General features: G+C 44.2%; 1 protein-coding gene across 1 annotated transcript in view; it reads left to right on the top strand.

The window, feature by feature from the left end:
* Nucleotides 1-8,588: 8,588 nt before the first annotated feature.
* The window catches only part of MAOB (monoamine oxidase B), a 105,573-nt gene continuing 96,694 nt past the window's right edge, over nt 8,589-17,467 (top strand). The window contains exon 1 of the mRNA XM_082378193.1: nt 8,589-8,766. Within this exon, the coding sequence (XP_082234319.1) occupies nt 8,721-8,766 (46 nt within the window). The 5' untranslated portion in view covers nt 8,589-8,720. The remainder of the gene's footprint in view (nt 8,767-17,467) is intronic.

Below are 17,467 nucleotides of genomic sequence, written 5' to 3'. Positions count from 1 at the left end.
AGACAGAAAGTATATTTAACAGCTTTCCTACCCCTGTATAGGAAGTGCAACCTATATATGCCTTGGATGGAGCAGGAAAAAATGAAAGTGATAATGTAAGAAGCATGATGCTGACTTATATAAAGCATAGGAAAGCAAGGCTCAAGAAAGGCAGGCAGCCGTTTGGATTTTCCAACTAGTTTTGGGTGCAGATAAAGCTGTTAAACAGCTGGACTTAGCAAACTGCTGAAAACTAGACTGAAAGCTCTCTAAGGGTAGGGTCTGGGTCTCTACATCATTACTGTCTTTAACACTTAACAGTGCATATGCCCTGTGATGGGCATTCAATCCATACATGAATAAGTGAACTATTTAGTCCTCGTGGAAATAAAGTGACCACATGTGTGCAATGGTTACGTGCACCTGCCAGCCTGGCTATATCAGGAGCTTTGAGGATGTGACAGCATGTTTCCTGTCCTCAAGGTAGACATATGCAATCAACAGAGTTTAAACCGAGTGATAGGGAATTCCCTGGCGGTCCAGTGGTTAGGACTCCACGCTTTCACTGCTGTGGGCCCGGGTTCAATCCCTGGTCTGGGAACTAAGATCAGCCAAGCAGCCAAAAAATTAAAAAATAAAATTAAAAATTGGTGTTTTACGGATTCAGTGTAGGTGGAGATGAAGGGGGCCTGAGGACCCCGGAAGGTTAATGTGAGCAGAGAGACTGACCTAGACATTACAGGAGAGGCAAGGGGCTTGGGCAGGCAGCGGGAAGACAGAGCAGTCTGGTGATGGGTTGGCAAAGACAGGGAATGGGTAAAAAGCAAAGACGCAGGGGCTGGAATGAGCCTGGGTGGTGGTAAGGAGGCTTGCTCAAAAGGATATGCGTGGGGAATTATGGGGAGGGCTGTTAAAAGCAGGGGGACCAAGGTCAGCTCAAGTGATGCCATGAAGCCAGGTAAAGGGTCTTAGACGTCATACGAACACCACAGGGGCAAGGTTGATCACATTTTGCCATCTTCTCGCTTAATATTTCTGCATTCGAGTCATTGTTAGGAAAGTTTTACCTACTCCTAGTTTATAAAGGATTTCTCTGAGCACTTGTATAGTTTAATCTTTCACATTTAAATTCCTGATCTGTTTGGAATGTATCCCGGTATATATTGTGAGACATGGATTCAATTTAATCTTTTGCTTTATGGCTATCTAGTTATTTCAGTACCATTTATTAATAACTCCATCTTTGGGGGGACATGTCAGAAAGACAAAGAAGTCAGCTTGAAGGGGCACCCCAACTCACAGACAATTTGACCAAAATAAATAAAGATAGTAGTGGATTATAACCTACTGAATGAAATAAGGATCCATGAGTCCATCCTGCTGTAAATAATAAGCAAAATACACTGAAGATTTGATGAGGAATAAGATATTTACATAGTCTCAAAGTACCTCTCCACAAAATAGTTATTAACTACAAACGAAAAAAGTAACTTTATAGAAGAAGCCTGGAAGATACCACCTTAACCAAGATATCAAAATTAACATCACTAGTAATGGGACCAATTGAAATTGTACCTGATGGGATGCAATTAGGAGAACACAGACTTCTGTGAGATCTCTACCAAAGATGCATAAAATGAATCTAATCACAAGGAAACAACAGACAAACCCATGCTGAGGGACATTCTACAAAATTCCTTGACTAGGGTCTTCTAAAATGTCAAGATCATGAAAGTCAAGGCAAGACTGAGAACTGTTCCAAATTAAAGGAGTCTAAAGAGACAGCACAACTAAATGCAACATATGATTCGGGACTGGGTCATTTTGCTAGAAAGGACATTATTGGGACAATTGGCAAAATTTGAATGGAGTTTGAGGATTAGATCACAGTTGTGAGACAACATTAATTTTCTCATTTGGAGGGCTGTGTTTTGGTTTTGTAGGAGAATGACATTGTTCCTAAGAAAGACACACTAAAGTAGTTGGGGGTCATGGTGATGGGACATAGTGCCCGCAATTTATTCTCAAATGCTTCAAGGAATAAAAGGTTCTTTGTACCGTACTTGTAACTTTTCTCTAGGTTTGAGACTGTGTAAAACAACATAGTTACAGAGACAAAACCACCTCCACCTTTTCCTGATTTGAGATTCACCTTTTATCACATGGTAAATTTCCATATGCAATTGAATCAATGTATGCAATTCCATTCCATTGAGCTGTGGATTATATAGCTCATGAATTAATGCCACTCTGTTTTAATCATAGAAGCTTTTCTACTGTTAAAAAAACAAAATTCAACTGAGTAAATTTAAAGATCTAATTGGCTTTATTCAATGGTTCATGAATTGGGCCAATATTATAAAATATTGGCTATATTCCCTGTGCTGTACGATATATCATTGTAGACAAGAGATTTTAATAAAGTAATAGGTTATAGAATAAATATACAAAAATGAAAGTTTTCCATTAAAGAAAACAATATAATATTCAAAGATATAATGAAACAAAAGACCTCATTCACAATAGAAAAACAAAACCCAGGCATAAAATTAACAAGATACATCCAAAACCTACATGAGGAAAATTACAAAACAGTTTGGAAATACACAGAATTCTACTTGATTGAGTAGAAAAATATTTCATGTGCTTGGATAAAAAGAGTCAACATCATAAAAATGTTCGCTCTTCCCAAGTTAATTTTATAAATTTAACAGATTCCAGTAAAATCTGTCAGCCCCCTTTAGGGGTTGCCTCAGCTGTTGAAAGCCGTGTCATCATCCCCAGGCAGCCCACTACCAACGGGGGATGAGGCAGGAGTACAAAGGCCTGGCCCCTGCTCCAAGGGGGAACAGGTCTGCAGGGCCATTCCAGTCCCAGAATTCCCTGCATAGTTGGCTGAACCTTCCACTGGGACTGAATTACAGGTCAACTTCTCTAACTTCCTGCTTCCTTCCTTTCCCTTCTGCAGTCCTGGATCCTGAGAGCACTCGCTAATAAATCTGCTGTTCACTAACCTCCGTTAAAGTGATTAAACGCCCTGATGCCTTGATAGCCTATGTGAGCAAACTGATACCTAACCCAGTTCAGGCACTTGTATCCAAGAGATGGAAATTCAAGAACAACCAATTACAAACAGCCAGCTAGGCTTTCCCAGATAGGCAGCTGCTTAAGCTCTAGCCAATCAAATAATTCCCTTGCTTTGCTTCCTTCTCTGATGTGTAAAAGCCTTGCCCTTAGCTCCTGCCATCCGAGTGCCCCCAATCACTTGCAGTTTGGTGCTACTCCATTCGAGTAGATTGGAGATTTTGCTCAAATAAATTCCTGAAAATTTTAATGTGCCTCAGTTTATCTTTGAACACCTCTATTTCAGAGTCTGTTTCCTGAGTAATCTAGACTGTGACCCAGGTTGTTGGATTTGGCTTAATCTGTGAGGACAGAATCCTCAATCCTTCATGCTTTGGGCACAAGACTGCTCTCTACCCCTGAAGAAAATGATCTCAAACTCATTATGATACCACTTAGGTTCCTGAGGAACGGTAAATTCCTGCAGTGTCTCTAGGTTGCCCCCTCTCATAGAATATTTTTCTTCCCTTGTAGATGTGGGTGTCTGACTTAAAAAACATGATGACGCTATATATCTTCTGAAGAGCCCCCCACCAGCCTCGGTTGCTGGTCCACAATCCTGGCTGCAATGCCACAGACAAATGGATCTCCGTGTGCACTGCTAAACACCTGTATTCATTATGTAATATGATATATCTACTTAAGATATATTATTTTATGTGAATAGTTATAATATATAATTAATTAATATGGACTACATTAATATATGTATATGTAATATATAGTTCTATGATTATATTCAGTCTATTACTATATATTTCAGAGGTATGCTCAGGTTTTCTACCTTCTGTAATACATTTCAGGTTTTTGCAGTAGATTGCCCAATCCCCGCTTCACTTATTTTTACAGTTGTTCATAGTTGAAGCCCCTAATGGTCACAACATCCATAGTGAAGAATACTTTTTTCCTTCTTTAACACCTTGATTTCAATCATTTCGTATAAAGTGAATGTCTATTACTTAGAAGAGTTCAAGTAGCTCAAGCTCCAGCTATTAGCGTCATTTTGTAATGTGTAACCCTCTCCACCAGGAACATGTCTTGCTGTGGTAGCCGTCTATGAGGGGAGATTATTTAACACAGGACTACATAAAGATAACCAAAGGATTGATTCTGCATCCATGACCTCACACTATGAAATGAGAATCATATAAATAAGAAGAACTAATTTATTTAACAACGAATAGTTAGTATATGGTGGGGCTCTAATACTCATTTCTAATTTCTTCTTCCCCAAAGAATTGGTGAAAACCCTTAACACGGTGTTCCTGGGAAATGTTCTGAGCTTCTCTTCTTCCTGAGCTGAATAGTTTGCAGTTTGCTCTTCCCCTGTGTGTCCCCTACAATCCTTGTCATGTCATCTGATACGTCACCCCTCGTTTAGGAAACTTTATTGTGATTCGTAGAAATACTCTTAGTCTCGACATACAGTCATTGTAAAAAAAAAAGAAATCACTTTGGGTCCAGTTGGTTTAGCACTTATGTTGCAAATAAGATTTGTTTTTCTTCATCAGGCTCTGCAACATGTCTAGGTATGACCTCTGTCTTTCTGAAGCCTTGGAGCTTGGTGTTTTGGCCTGAGGCCACATGTTCCGGGGCCCACCCCTCTGTGTTGTGCCCCTTTGTCCCAGTCCTGCCCTGTTGTGGCAATGAGGTCATAGAGGAAAGAGCTATCCTCTGGTTCCTTGGGCAGGAAGAGTCATTTCTCTTCCCTCTCAACCTTGTGTCTATGAGCCAGCTCAGCGCATTCATCTCACTGCCGGCCTGTTAAGGACAGTCATGAAGACCCACCTGTCCTCTGCCTTGTTCTCCGCCAACTCTGCTTTGATCCAGGTCCTGACCAGTCCCCTGTCCCTGGGGCAGGTCTTTCCTTTGGCACCTCAAACCAGCCTGTGGACTTTTGAGTTGAATCTCAAGCTTCTAGCCCAAAGTCCCGTGAAGGGCTTTGACTTGGAATGAAGCTAGGCTCCCACAACTCTCTGGCTGCTTGAGGATGTGATTCCCCTCTAAGCAAGTCCTTGAGGCCAAAAGTAAGGTCTTGGCCCATCGAAAAATCCCCTACTGCCTTTTTGTTGTCCCCAAGGAGGGGATTTAGACACTCTCAGATTAGGATCCAAGCTGATGATGGATTTTTCACTGGGCTGAACCAGAGGCCCTATAATATTTAACCATTGTTAAGTTGTTAAAATTCCTATTTAACATTGTTAAAAAGCAGCGATGGCTGAGACCCTTTCATCATTTGATACTTCCATGTATATTTCAAAAAAAAAAAAAGTGATTAACAGAGAAGTTGGGAAAAAGAAACTGGTAAACTCTAAAGAATCTAATTTTAAAACAAAATTTTCTATTCGCTGTCAGGCTTCCAGTGTTCAAAAAAAAGTGAAATGTACAACTTAGATAATATCTGGCGAACTCTGTTCTGCACAGACTACCTCTTTATTGAAACCTCCTGTGGCATCATAAGAGACTCACCGAGATATCTGTTAATGAAAAGCTGGACAGCAAGAAAGAAGTAATAAGGACATTTTATCTCTTTGGCAGTCTTCTAATAAAAAAAAATGAAAGGAAAGTAAGTTCATTTTAATTGATGAAAGAAACACGGATTTCATCAAGTTGGAAAAGGCAGATAAACACTGCTCGGGGCAAACAGCATTCCTCTGGGCTTCTTGGTTAAAGGTGCTGAGCATTGCTCTACTGGAACATGAATTAGGTTCATGGTAATTGTCTGTTTCCATATTTGGTTTTCCTAGGATTAGCATCATTTCTGATCGATAAGGGAATATTTCCAATGATGAGCACAGTGCCTGACACAGAGCTGGTGTTCAATAAAACATTCTGGAATGGATGAATAAAAGATAATGCAAGATCTCTTCCTGCAGGAGTTTATTATCTACTTGGGAAGAGAAACACACACACACACACACACACACACACACACACACACACGATGCTTCCTATCATTTTCTTCATTGTTAATATTTCACTGTCATCTTATTTTTCATTATTAGTTTTGTAGTGTTTGTAATAAGTCCTAAAGGTGGTCAAAAGTGTTCTTTGTACCCTGGACTGTGTCCAGTTTTTCCAACTCTCCAGCCTCAAGCTTGCCTCCCAACTCTGCCTGGCGTGCTCATCTTCCTCAGCAGTTGATTAACTCCTGTTCATCCTTCCAGGCTCAGCATAGTTGATGTTCCATAAATGCTTGTATAATGAACAGACATCTTATCATTAAGATCACCTTGAGATAGGTCAGGGGCTCTGGACCGTGGAGCTGGTTCTGAAACTGGTGGGGAGCAGAGGCCTGGAGAAGAGTGGAATGTGTTCAAGGTGTGTGGTCCACAGACAGCAGCACTGGCATCACCTGGGGCTTGTTAGAAATGCAGCTTCTCAGGCCCCACCCCAGACCTGGGTGATTTGTACCCACATCCAAGTTTAAGAAACACTGCTTTTAGAGGCTTCATCTTGCCGCATGATGCCAAGGGAGAAGATGGACCTTGGCAGTTACCCCACCTAGGAGGCTGAGGACCCTGAACAGGCCTGGACAACTGCCCGGATGTGTCTCTAAAGGCTCCTGTTCCCTCCACAACTAAGGCTTGAGTTCTAATTCAAGCCATTTTTGACCTCATAGAGCACAATGTCACTGATTATTTTTGTCTGGGGAAAATGCTGTTTGCCAGTGAGTTTTCTCTGTAAACACCATGGAACTGCAGTTCCTCTCCTGGCCTTGCTGCCGATTGGATATCGAGAAAGGATAGTCAATCTTCATTGGACTCAAAGTTTTATATGCCCAGGTCTCTGGCCGACTTTGCATTGCTGGAACCAAGCAAAAGACATCCCAAGCAGATCTCACAAGCATCCTTTCCACCCGTCCCGTCCCACCCTCCTGGATGTGTGATTCTCTTGCAGGCTAGGTAAGGGGACAGAGTGTTCACAGCTAAGGAGCCCGCAGCTTCAGGGACCTGTGGATGGAAGTGGATGAGTAAGACTTGACAAGGAGGAGGCCAGCACAGGCTGCCTGCTGGGTGAGGCAGTGGGGATGTGGGCTCAACATTCAAACACAAGAGCTGTTTTACACCAAAGTGTGAGAGATGGAAGTTTCCAGAATTCAGCTTAGAGCTGGACCAAGACTTTCTCTGCCACCAGTGACTTCTTAGTCACAGACATGCCCAAACCCTCTTCTAGTCTGAGGGCAGCAGGAGCTCAGAATTCTTTGGCAGCAAGTGGATACACGGACTGGGGTGGGATGAGATAGAGGTGTACTTCAGGCTTCATCAATTCCCCAGACCTGGGGCCAGTCCCCCACCAGGCCCACAGCTTCCCTATTCTGAACAGAAGCACTTCACAGTTATTTCTTGAAAAAGCCACACTACACTGCTTCTTCCTGCTTTTGGTTCTCAGAGGTGGCTTTCCGGGTGGTATGAAGAAGTACACCTCTGTATTACTTAGAGCTGCCTCAGCTTAAACACTTGTCATCTCGTTGAATCATCCTACGTTTGGCAAAGCCCAGGCCCATGTCCCAGGGCTATAACTAACTCCCCTTGCTGATTCAGGGGGGCCTCTGAATTCTACCCTGACCATCCAAGGCCTCACCCTGACACCACCAGTTTCCTGGGTTCCTGCCTCAGCAGCTCCCACAAGGGACACACTGGGTTGCTCAAGGATCACTTGCAAACATGAGACTTTTTTTTTTCCCACACACACACACTGTATTTTAGTTTTACAAGAGATAAACTGACACCAAGCATTGTAAATGGATGACCACAACAAAAGCAACAATGATTGCAATTACCAAACACGAAACACACTCAAACATGAGACTTTTTAAGATAACCTTTAGGTGTTGCATTTGCAATACTAGGGAAGAACCTGCCTGAGTTCACTGTGGGCGTAAGGGCAGGGAGAGTGGGGAAAGATGTGGGTATTCGGAAGCAGGTGAGAGGGGTTGGCAATCCCACTCAAGTATAGGCCAAGGTAATGGCAATACTGTGTGGTAGATCAAGGTGGGTCTTGGAATCTTCCTGGCTTTTTAGAAAATCATTATTTCTGGCTTTTTATCTTGCCTTTGCCCCTCGCTAACTACTTTATCTCACTTTCCTCATCTGTAAAATGGGCTGTTGTAGGTTTAACTGGGAATTATGCATGTAAAATGCTTAGTACGGTGCCTGGTACCAGAAAAGCCCTCATTTGCTGTTTGCTATTCTCTCTACTGCTCCTTTCCAGGGAGTCCCTGGGGTGCTGGAGGAAGACACCCAATCTGCCATCCTCCCAGCCCCCAAGCTGAACAGCGCTCTAGGGAAGCTGATGGGAAAATACCGTGCAGTGCAGAAGGCCAAAGGGTGGTGGCTCCGGGCATGGACTCTCGGAGGCCCTAGGTGACCTCTCTGCTCCGGCTTCCGCCCTCCCCAGGTTTGAGCGGCGGAGCTCCGGGCGGGGTCGGGGGCGGTGCGCTCCAACCAGGCCGGCGCGTAGGCGGGCGGGCGGGGCTCCGCGACCCGACGCCCTCAGCCAGCAATATAGCCGCTCGGCTGAGGCGCTGGTGCGCGGGGGCAGCTCAGCGGGCGGGGCCGCGCGATCCAGACGCCGGAGCGGCTGGCACCGGGGTGGCCCGGAGAGGGACGAGCAACATGAGCAGCAAATGCGACGTGGTCGTGGTGGGGGGCGGCATCTCAGGTCAGTGGCGGCTGCGCGCCCTCCTTTCTCCTCCCTCCTTTCTCCTCCCTCCTCCCGGGCTCCGACAAGTGGCCGCCCAGGGAGGCACGCGGGGCGGCAGTGGGGCGGGGTGCCCCCAGGAGCCCCTAGACCCTCCGTGCGCCGGAGGGGATCTAGAGGGTCCCGAGCGTGCACACGGAATCCTCCCTCGGGGGAGGGATTTGGTGCGCCCCTGGACAGAAGCGGGGGGCTGAAAATCTGTTGAAGGTCTGGGGCTGGACTTTGAACTTCTTCCCCGGACAGCTGCCAAGCCTGAGCTTGCTGGAATTTTCAAATCGCGGGGGAAGAAAATGGGCAGGGGACAGAGTCTTACTAGGGGGTGGCATAAAGGTCAGTCACTTGCCCCAAGCAAAGGTCAGTCACTTTGTTGCAGCCTGACCTGGACACTCTACATCCTTACTTGGAGCAGGCGTGCACCACTGCGTGTTGTTATTCTGGAACCAGGAAAACGACCTTGAACAGCTCCCAGTTCAAAAAGGATTGGACCCTGGGGCAGTCGATTACCAACGACCCTCCTGACCCTGATTCTTTGTGGTTCCTTGATTGCCATGGGTCTGCCTGGGGCTGCAGGGCCTTCTTGTCAAATGCCTCTTCTCCTCTCATTCCCTCCTCCCCCCACTCAGTGGCGGTGGCCAAGAAGCCCAACAGGGGTGGGGACAGAAACTACCCTCTTAGACACGGGGGGAGAGGGGCCGTGCACACAGCAGGGCCCCCAAAAAAACAGAAGCCAGAAGAGGGATGGGGTCAGTGGGGGAACCCACCCTCTCAGGAGGGTCAGGCAGACCCTATGGGATGGAGTCAGTGGAAATAAGCAATGCTTCCAAAACAGCCTGTCTAACAGACCCCTGGCGATGCTTTGGCCGAACCCCCAGGACCTCCTGGTGCTTGAGCAGTAATTAGGACACCTCCACAACCCGTGAATGTGTTAGCTAAAGTATGCCCTAACCAGATCTCAGGAGCAGGGCTCCACCTTGCTCCCTGTGGGGCGGGCAGGGCAGAGGTGCTCCGACGCCCTTGTGCCAGGTGAAGAAACCAAGGTGTTGGATGTTGGGTGCTGCTCCTCCACTCCAGCCTTCCTCACCTTTGAGTCAGATCTCAGGTTACCACTTCTGTCTGCCCGGTCCCTCCTGAGCTCACCCATGCCAGGCTCTGTGGCCGGTGCTGCAGGTACACAGGTACATAAGCACAACAGCATGCTGCCGTAGGCTAAGGCTATATAGATGCCATTGTCTTTCAGTATTTTTGACATCTCCTCTCCTAGAAGAACTTGGACTCAAAATCATATCTACCTAGGTGTTTTAGAAAATATCGCTAGATGCGCCTCCATGCTGCCTTGCACAGCACCCCATCTTAGGGAAGCTGAATGCTCTCTTTCTAGGCCCCCAAAGTCCTTTTCTTGCCCAAACTATGTCTAACGGGTTCAGATTCTTCTGTTTTCCCTCTTATTTTGGCCTTTCTGATTCATACTCCAAACCTTCAAGCTCACTCAAATTGTTCATGTTAGACTCGTATGGGAAGGATAGATAAGGTTTTAGCTATTTTTCCAACAGTGGTGAATGTCTACTCTGACCCCCAAACTCTCCAAACAAGGGACTGGTGCGTAGATCTGCCTTTTCTCAAGAACCTTACATAGAATAGGCATTGTTCTACATGAGGATAACACCAACTAGTCATAGCTAGGTCACAAGGTCCTTGTGAAAGGTAAGTGAAGCAATGTGTGTGAAAATGGCTTTGCAAAGTCTGACATATGTGTGAGGTCTTACAAGAGTTTTGCTCATTTATTCAAACAGTAGGCGTTAGGTCCGGCTGCGGTAGAGGATGCAAAAATGGGTCACATTGTTCTTGTCCTGGAAGATTTGTCCGTTCAGGAAGGGAGGTGAGGTATCCAAACAAAGACAATACAAGGTAGAAAGCGGTAGGTGTCACAAGAGGGGTCCACTCATTAATTCATTATCCATTCATTCAAGGAATATTTGCTTCCTGTCCCACATCTTATCCCAGAGGGAATGAAAGATGAATTAGGCAGAGCCATTGCCCCTGGGGTAGTCACACGCTGAGGCAGGAGGCAGAGTCATTAACAAGTAATACTAATGACCTATGATAGATGCCTTAGTAGCAGGAAGTTCTAGGCAAAGTGCATGTCCAACTCTGCCTGAGAATATCTGGGCAGACTTCACAGAGGAGGTGACACTTGAAGTCGATCTTAAGGAATGGATATGAATTCACCAGGAGACTGGATGAAGAAAGTATTTGAAGCTAAAGAACAGCTTATATAAAATCACAAATATGTGAGATGTTCTCATGCTTAGGAAACATAAGAACTTCAGTGTGGAGTGTTGGGGGGACTTGTGAGAGACCAAGCTATGAAGGTGGGTTGGGATGAATTGTGGGGAGCCTTGTATGTCATCCCACAAAGATTTAGTTCCTTCTGAGGTCAGTGAATAACCACTGATGATTTTTCATTCACAGAGTAGCATGTGTTAAGTGACAGGAATATGGTGATGCAAAAAGAGGGACGTGCAGAAGAAGAAGAGCAGGCTTGGGGGAAAGAGGGGACATCTAGAGTTGGAGGTGCTGGTTGAACTCCCAAGGAGAGATGTCTAGCAGCTGGAAGTGCAAGGAACAAGTTGGGCTGACAGATTTGTGTGACAGAGACATTTTAGTTGAAGCCACTGAAGTCCATGAAATGACCCAAACCAAGAGCAGAAAGAGAAGAGAGGATGCCTGGGACAGAACTGGACAAGGGCGTGCTTACCTCCTCCACTGGGAGGAAGATATTACAGTTATTCTTTTTTCTTTTTTAAGAATAATCTTTTTAAAAAATTAGTTTATTAAAAAAAAAAATTAATTAATTAATTTATTTATTTATTTTTGGCTGCATTGGGTCTTCATTGCTGCGCGCAGGCTTTCCCTAGTTGCGGCGAGCTGGGGCTACTCTTTGTTGTGGTGCGCGGGCTTCTCATTGCAGTGGCTTCTCTTGTTGCGGAGCACGGGCTCTAGGCACACGCGCTTCAGTAGTTGTGGCACGCGGCCTCAGTAGTCGTGGCGCACAGGCTTAGTTACTCCGCAGCATGTGGGATCTTCTTAGACCAGGGATCGAACCCGTGTCCCCTGCATTGGCAGGTGGATTCTTAACCACTGAGCCACCAGGGAAGCCCTACAGTCATTCTTTATAGTTTGATGAGAGGGATGAGGAAACTGAGAAACTGAAAAACACTTAGTTAACCTCAGATCTTAGCTCAGATGTCATTTCCCCGGGGCAGCCTTCCCAAATCCCTCCAGATGGGATTAGATGCCTTTGTTTAATTTTCCTCTGTCATCTTGTTCTTTTCCATGAGTTTTTAATTGTTCATATATTAATGTCATTTCTTGTTCAATATCTTTCTCCTCCACTAGGCTGTAAGCCTCTGGAGCCCGGGGAGGTGTTTCTGTTTCTCCCTGAGAACCCCTAACCCCAGCTCCAGAGCTCTGCCTGGCCCAGTTAGCACTCAAAATGAGTTGAATCAATGAACTTTAACTTTACACCAACAAAGCAGCAGTTGATTGGATCTGATATTCACATCCATTCACTACCAACCCTTTTGCATGTCCTGCCAAATCATATTGAGAGTGGGAAAAGTGGTAAAATCAGAATTTGGGGATTAGTCGGTGCCTGACACAGTGGTTTAAAAGAGTCTGAATTAGACTCTGGTTTTTTAACTTTGTTAATTATTAAACTTGGGACATTCTGGTCATTCTGGTAATTCTCTGATAGTTTGCAAAGCTGTCAGCAAATTTTAATCACTCCCTTTGGGATAAACAGATGTACTGGGGGTACAGCTGGTTAATATGTAACTTTCTTTTCTAGTGTTTGAAAAATTCCAAGGCAACTGTAGAACAGCTTTTTGGTTTGGGAAATGTGTGTGGTATATAAATGCACACCTCCTGAAATCTCTTTCGCCCGAGGAGCAGGTCATCTCTGGAGACTTGGCAGAGTAAATGGCATTTCCCACATGGAGCTGGACAGCAGCATATGGTTTCTGTTCCGAGTCTTGGTTTTAAAGTTTGGTTTGGTAGAACCATGGAAACTATCTTTTGCAATTCTGGAATGGCTCTCGCTCAAGCCTCAAAATAAAAGCTAAAAAGGGAAACTTGAAGCAGAAAGGAGAACTTTTTTTTTTCCCCCAGGCTTGAAAGAGGAGATCTGGCCATGTGAGGGTGGCAGGCATTTGGCTCGGAGTCTGGAGGAATCAGAGCCAGCTTTCCAAGTGGTAACCAACACCTGGGAGGCGATCTGTGCGGCCAGGAGGGCCAGCTTGCTGCTGGTTGGCAGGACTGGCCTGGGCAGGGGCGTCAGAGAGGGCCCACGAGGGATCACGAGTTGAGGGACGCAATAGGCAGACGTGGCCTGTATGTCAGTGGCAAAAGCCCCGCCTCACCTTTGATGAAGAAAGATGGAGAACTTCCCTGGACTCCTATAACCCACCTGAATGTTCTAAAAAATAGTAATCGGATAGAAGTGCTTGGAAATTTGTATATCCCAGTCAAGGACAGGATATAGAGAAGCAGTATGGCAATGTTAAAGCAGCATACATCAAACATCAAACAGACTTGTTATGAATCCCATTTCCTACACTTACCTATTGTGTCACCTTAAAATTTCCCTCACCTCTCTGCTCTTCAGCTGCCTTATCTTTATTTATTTTTAAATTTATTTTATTTATTTATTTATTTATTTTTGGCTGCGTTGGGTCTTCGTTGCTGCCGCAGGCTTTCTCTAGTTGCGGTGAGCGAGGGCTACTCTTCGTTCTGGTGCGCGGGCTTCTCATTGCGGTGGCTTCTCTTGTTTCGGAGCACGGGCTGTAGGTGCACAGGCTTCAGTAGTTGCATCACACGGGGTCAGTAGTTGTGGCTCGTGGGCTCTAGAGCACAGGCTCAGTAGTTGTGGCACAGGGGCTTAGTTGCTCTGCGGCATGTGGGATCTTCCCGGACCAGGACTCGAACCCGTGTCCCCTGCATTGGCAGGCGGATTCTTCACCACTGCGCCATGAGGGAAGCCCCCAGCTGCCTTATCTTTAAAATGAGACTCCTAATGCCTTTATTGGCGGAGAGGTTGTTGCTAGGATTAGAAAGAATGCCCATGAAGGACTGTACACAGTGGTCATTATGGTGTCAGCTTGTACCTTTTGAAAAAGACATCTTTTTTAGCTTCTAGGGTTTTTTAATCTGTGGGAGCAGAGGCAGGCACCTCTGTGTAATCACATCTCCCTCTTTACTAACCAGTCATTTTTCTTGCTGTGAGGCATTTATAAGGTGGCCACAGGATGCAAGGTATATAGGCAGGCATGGTTCCGGCCTCATCCTGCCCCACCCCCATCCCTTCATTCCCTCTGGTGAGGAGCCTGAAGAGCTCAGGCTAACCTTGGGCTTCAGAGCCACTAAACCCACTGTGTTCCTCTTCAGAAGACATTTTAAAAGCCCTAGCTCTGTATCTCATCACTACCCCAGGCTGGCTGTTATTCCGGTTCTGACCTGGTCCTCATTTTCAGCCACCTGACTCCTGTCTTAATTATAAGAAATAATAAATAGGACTATTATTTATGTCTTTAATAATATTAATTATTTAATAATAATAAAGGAGCCAGCATTTTGAGTGCTGTCTCTATGCTAAATTGAGTAACAGTGAGGTGATCCTAGTATTAACATCTGCCGAGCACCAAATGAATTCGAAATCTTCGTGTAGAAATCTGTTCTCTGTTTAGAATTTCTGACATGTTTATCTCTTAAATATATATTAAAAATAATTGGAGTTTAAGATTTTTCTTTCAGTTTAGCTGCCGGCTTTCGTCTATCATCTGAGTTAGTAAATCGTATACAAGCCAAGAAAGTAGGGCTGTGAAGTAGCATCCCTGTTACAAGATAATATTCCACGAGTGTGTTTGTGTGTGTGTGTGTGTTAGGGTGTGTACATGCACGGCCACTAGCCACCCCCTCAACCCAAGGTTTGACAGTGGAGTCGACTGGCACGCTGCCATTTCAGATGCATTAGTGGTTAGTGGCCATTTTGTCAGCCTGATTAGCAATAATAGCCAAGGTCTACTGTGTGCTTGCCAGATGCCAAGCCCCATTCCAAGCACTTAACATGCATTTTCTCTTTTAACCCTTTAAACCACTTTTTGAAGTATTATCCCTACTTTCTAGATGAGAAAACTAAGGCGTGGAAAGGTTACCAACTTTGCTTAAGGTGGCACAGCTGGTTAGTGGTGAAACCATAATTAACGCCATGCTCTTAACCTCTATGCTCTACCGCTGCTGATTTCTTCTGCTCCCAGAGAAAATGTCACTGCAGGAACAGTTAGTTCCAGTCTCTTAACCTTTGCCCATCATCAGAGCAGCCATTTCCTCTGTAACAATAACTTAGAATTTGTTTTGATATAATTTGTTCACAGTGGAACAATGGAAAAGACATACACACTGAGTAATACAACTGATATGTATGTCATCAGAGTCTGAAAATCAGCTGGTTTGCAGCTCATACAGCTTAATATTAAAAAAACAAACAACCCAATCCAAAAATGGGCAGAAGACCTAAATAGACATTTCTTCAAAGAAGACATACAGATGGCCAACAGGCACGTGAAAAGATGCTCAATACCGCTGATTATTAGAGAAATGCAAATCAAAACTACAATGAGTAGTTGACCTCACACCAGTTAGAATGTCCATCATTAAAAAGTCTACAGACAATTAATGCTGGAGAGGGTGTGGAGAAAAGGGAACCCTCTTACACTGTTGATAGGAATGTAAATTGGTACAGCCACTATGGAGAACAGTATGGAGGTTCCTTAAAAAACTAAAAACAGAGTTACCACATGACCCAGCAATCCCACTCCTGGGCGTATACCCAGAGAAAACGCTAATTTGAAAAGATACATGTACCCCAATGTTCATAGCAGCACTATTTACAATAGCCAGGTCATGGAAGCAACCTAAGTGTCCATCAACAGAGGAATGGATAAAGATGCGAGATATATATATGTGTATATATATATATATATATATATATATATATATATATATATATATATCTTATTCAGCCATAAAAAAGAATGAAAATGCCATTTGCAGCAACATGGATGGACCTAGAGATTATCACACTAAGTGAAGAAGTCAGACAAAGTCAAATATCATATGATAACAATTATATGTGGAATCTAAAAAATGAAACAAATGAACTTACTTACAAAACAGAAATAGACTCACAGACGTAGAAAACAAACTTATGGTTACCAAAGGGGATAGCGGTGGGGGAGAGATAAATTAGTAGTTTGAGGATTAACAGATACACACTACTATATATAAAATAGATAAACAACAAAGACCTGCTGTATAGCACAGGGAACTATATTCAATATCTTATAATAACCTATAATGGAAAAGAATCTGAAAAAGAATATATATGTGTGTGTGTATATATATATATATATATGTATCTGAATCACTTTGCTGTACACCTGAAACTAACACAACATTGTATATTAACCATACTTCAATTAAAAAATGGTTAAGAGAGGGCTTCCCTGGTGGCGCAGTGGTTAAGAATCCTCCTGCCAATGCAGGGGACTCGGGTTTGAGCCCTGGTCTGGGAAGATCCCACATGCCGCAGAGCAACTAAGCCTGTGTGCCACAACTACTGAGCTTGTGAGCCACAACTACTGATCCCACGCGCCTAAAGCCCATGCTCCGCAACAAGAGAAGCCACCTCAATAAGAAGCCCGTGCACCGCAGCGAAGAGTAGCCCCCGCTAACCACAACTAGAGAAAGCCCGCGTGCAGCAACAAAGACCCAACACAGCCAAAAATAAATAAATAAAAAATAAAATGTTTAAAAAATGGTTAAGAGAAAAAAGAAAGAAAGAATATACACAGATATATGGATTATCACTGAAAAAGAAATCTGCTTTTTTAAATATCTTTATTGGAGTATAATCGCTTTACAGTGGTGTGTTAGTTTCTGCTGTATAACAAAGTGAATCAGCTATACATATACATATATCCTCATATCTCCTCCCTCTTGCATCTCCCTTCCACCCTCTCTATCCCACCCCTCTAGGTGGACACAAAGCACCGAGCTCGTCTCCCTCTGTCGTCGGCTGCTTCCCACTAGCTATCTATTTTACATTTGGTAGTGTATATATGTCCATGCCACTCTCTCACTTCGTCCCAGCTTACCCTTCCCCCTCCCCGTGACCTCAAGTTCATTCTCTAAGTCTGCATCTTTATTCCTGTCCTGCCCCTAGGTTCTTCAGAGCCATTTAAAAATCTGCTTTTAAATGCAACTGATAGGGCAAAAAAAAGAGAAAGAAAATCAGCTGTTTTGATGATTTCTGCATTTTTGACAATAAATACGCAGATGGCCTCTGACTCAAATTTATCCTATGAACTTGAAGAGGTAATTTAGCTTCTAACTTATTTCTCTAATATTTTGGGCCTCAGTAGCATTTTCATGTTCTATTGACATGGTAAAGTCAGTATAATGTTCCGGTGTCAAGTATTTCTCCAGATATCAGTAATGACAACAGATGTTGCTATCACCAAATTCTAATGTTCGTACATTTCTTTATTCCTGTCAAGATTCAAACTATATACGCATATGCACTTGACTGATGGACACTGAAGTAGAA

Source organism: Balaenoptera borealis, assembly GCF_965194805.1.
Source record: "Balaenoptera borealis genome assembly, chromosome: X".
NCBI classification, from domain to species: Eukaryota; Metazoa; Chordata; class Mammalia; order Artiodactyla; family Balaenopteridae; genus Balaenoptera; species Balaenoptera borealis.
The sequence above is the reverse complement of the archived record's forward strand: the minus strand, read 5'-3'. Positions and strand labels throughout refer to the sequence as shown.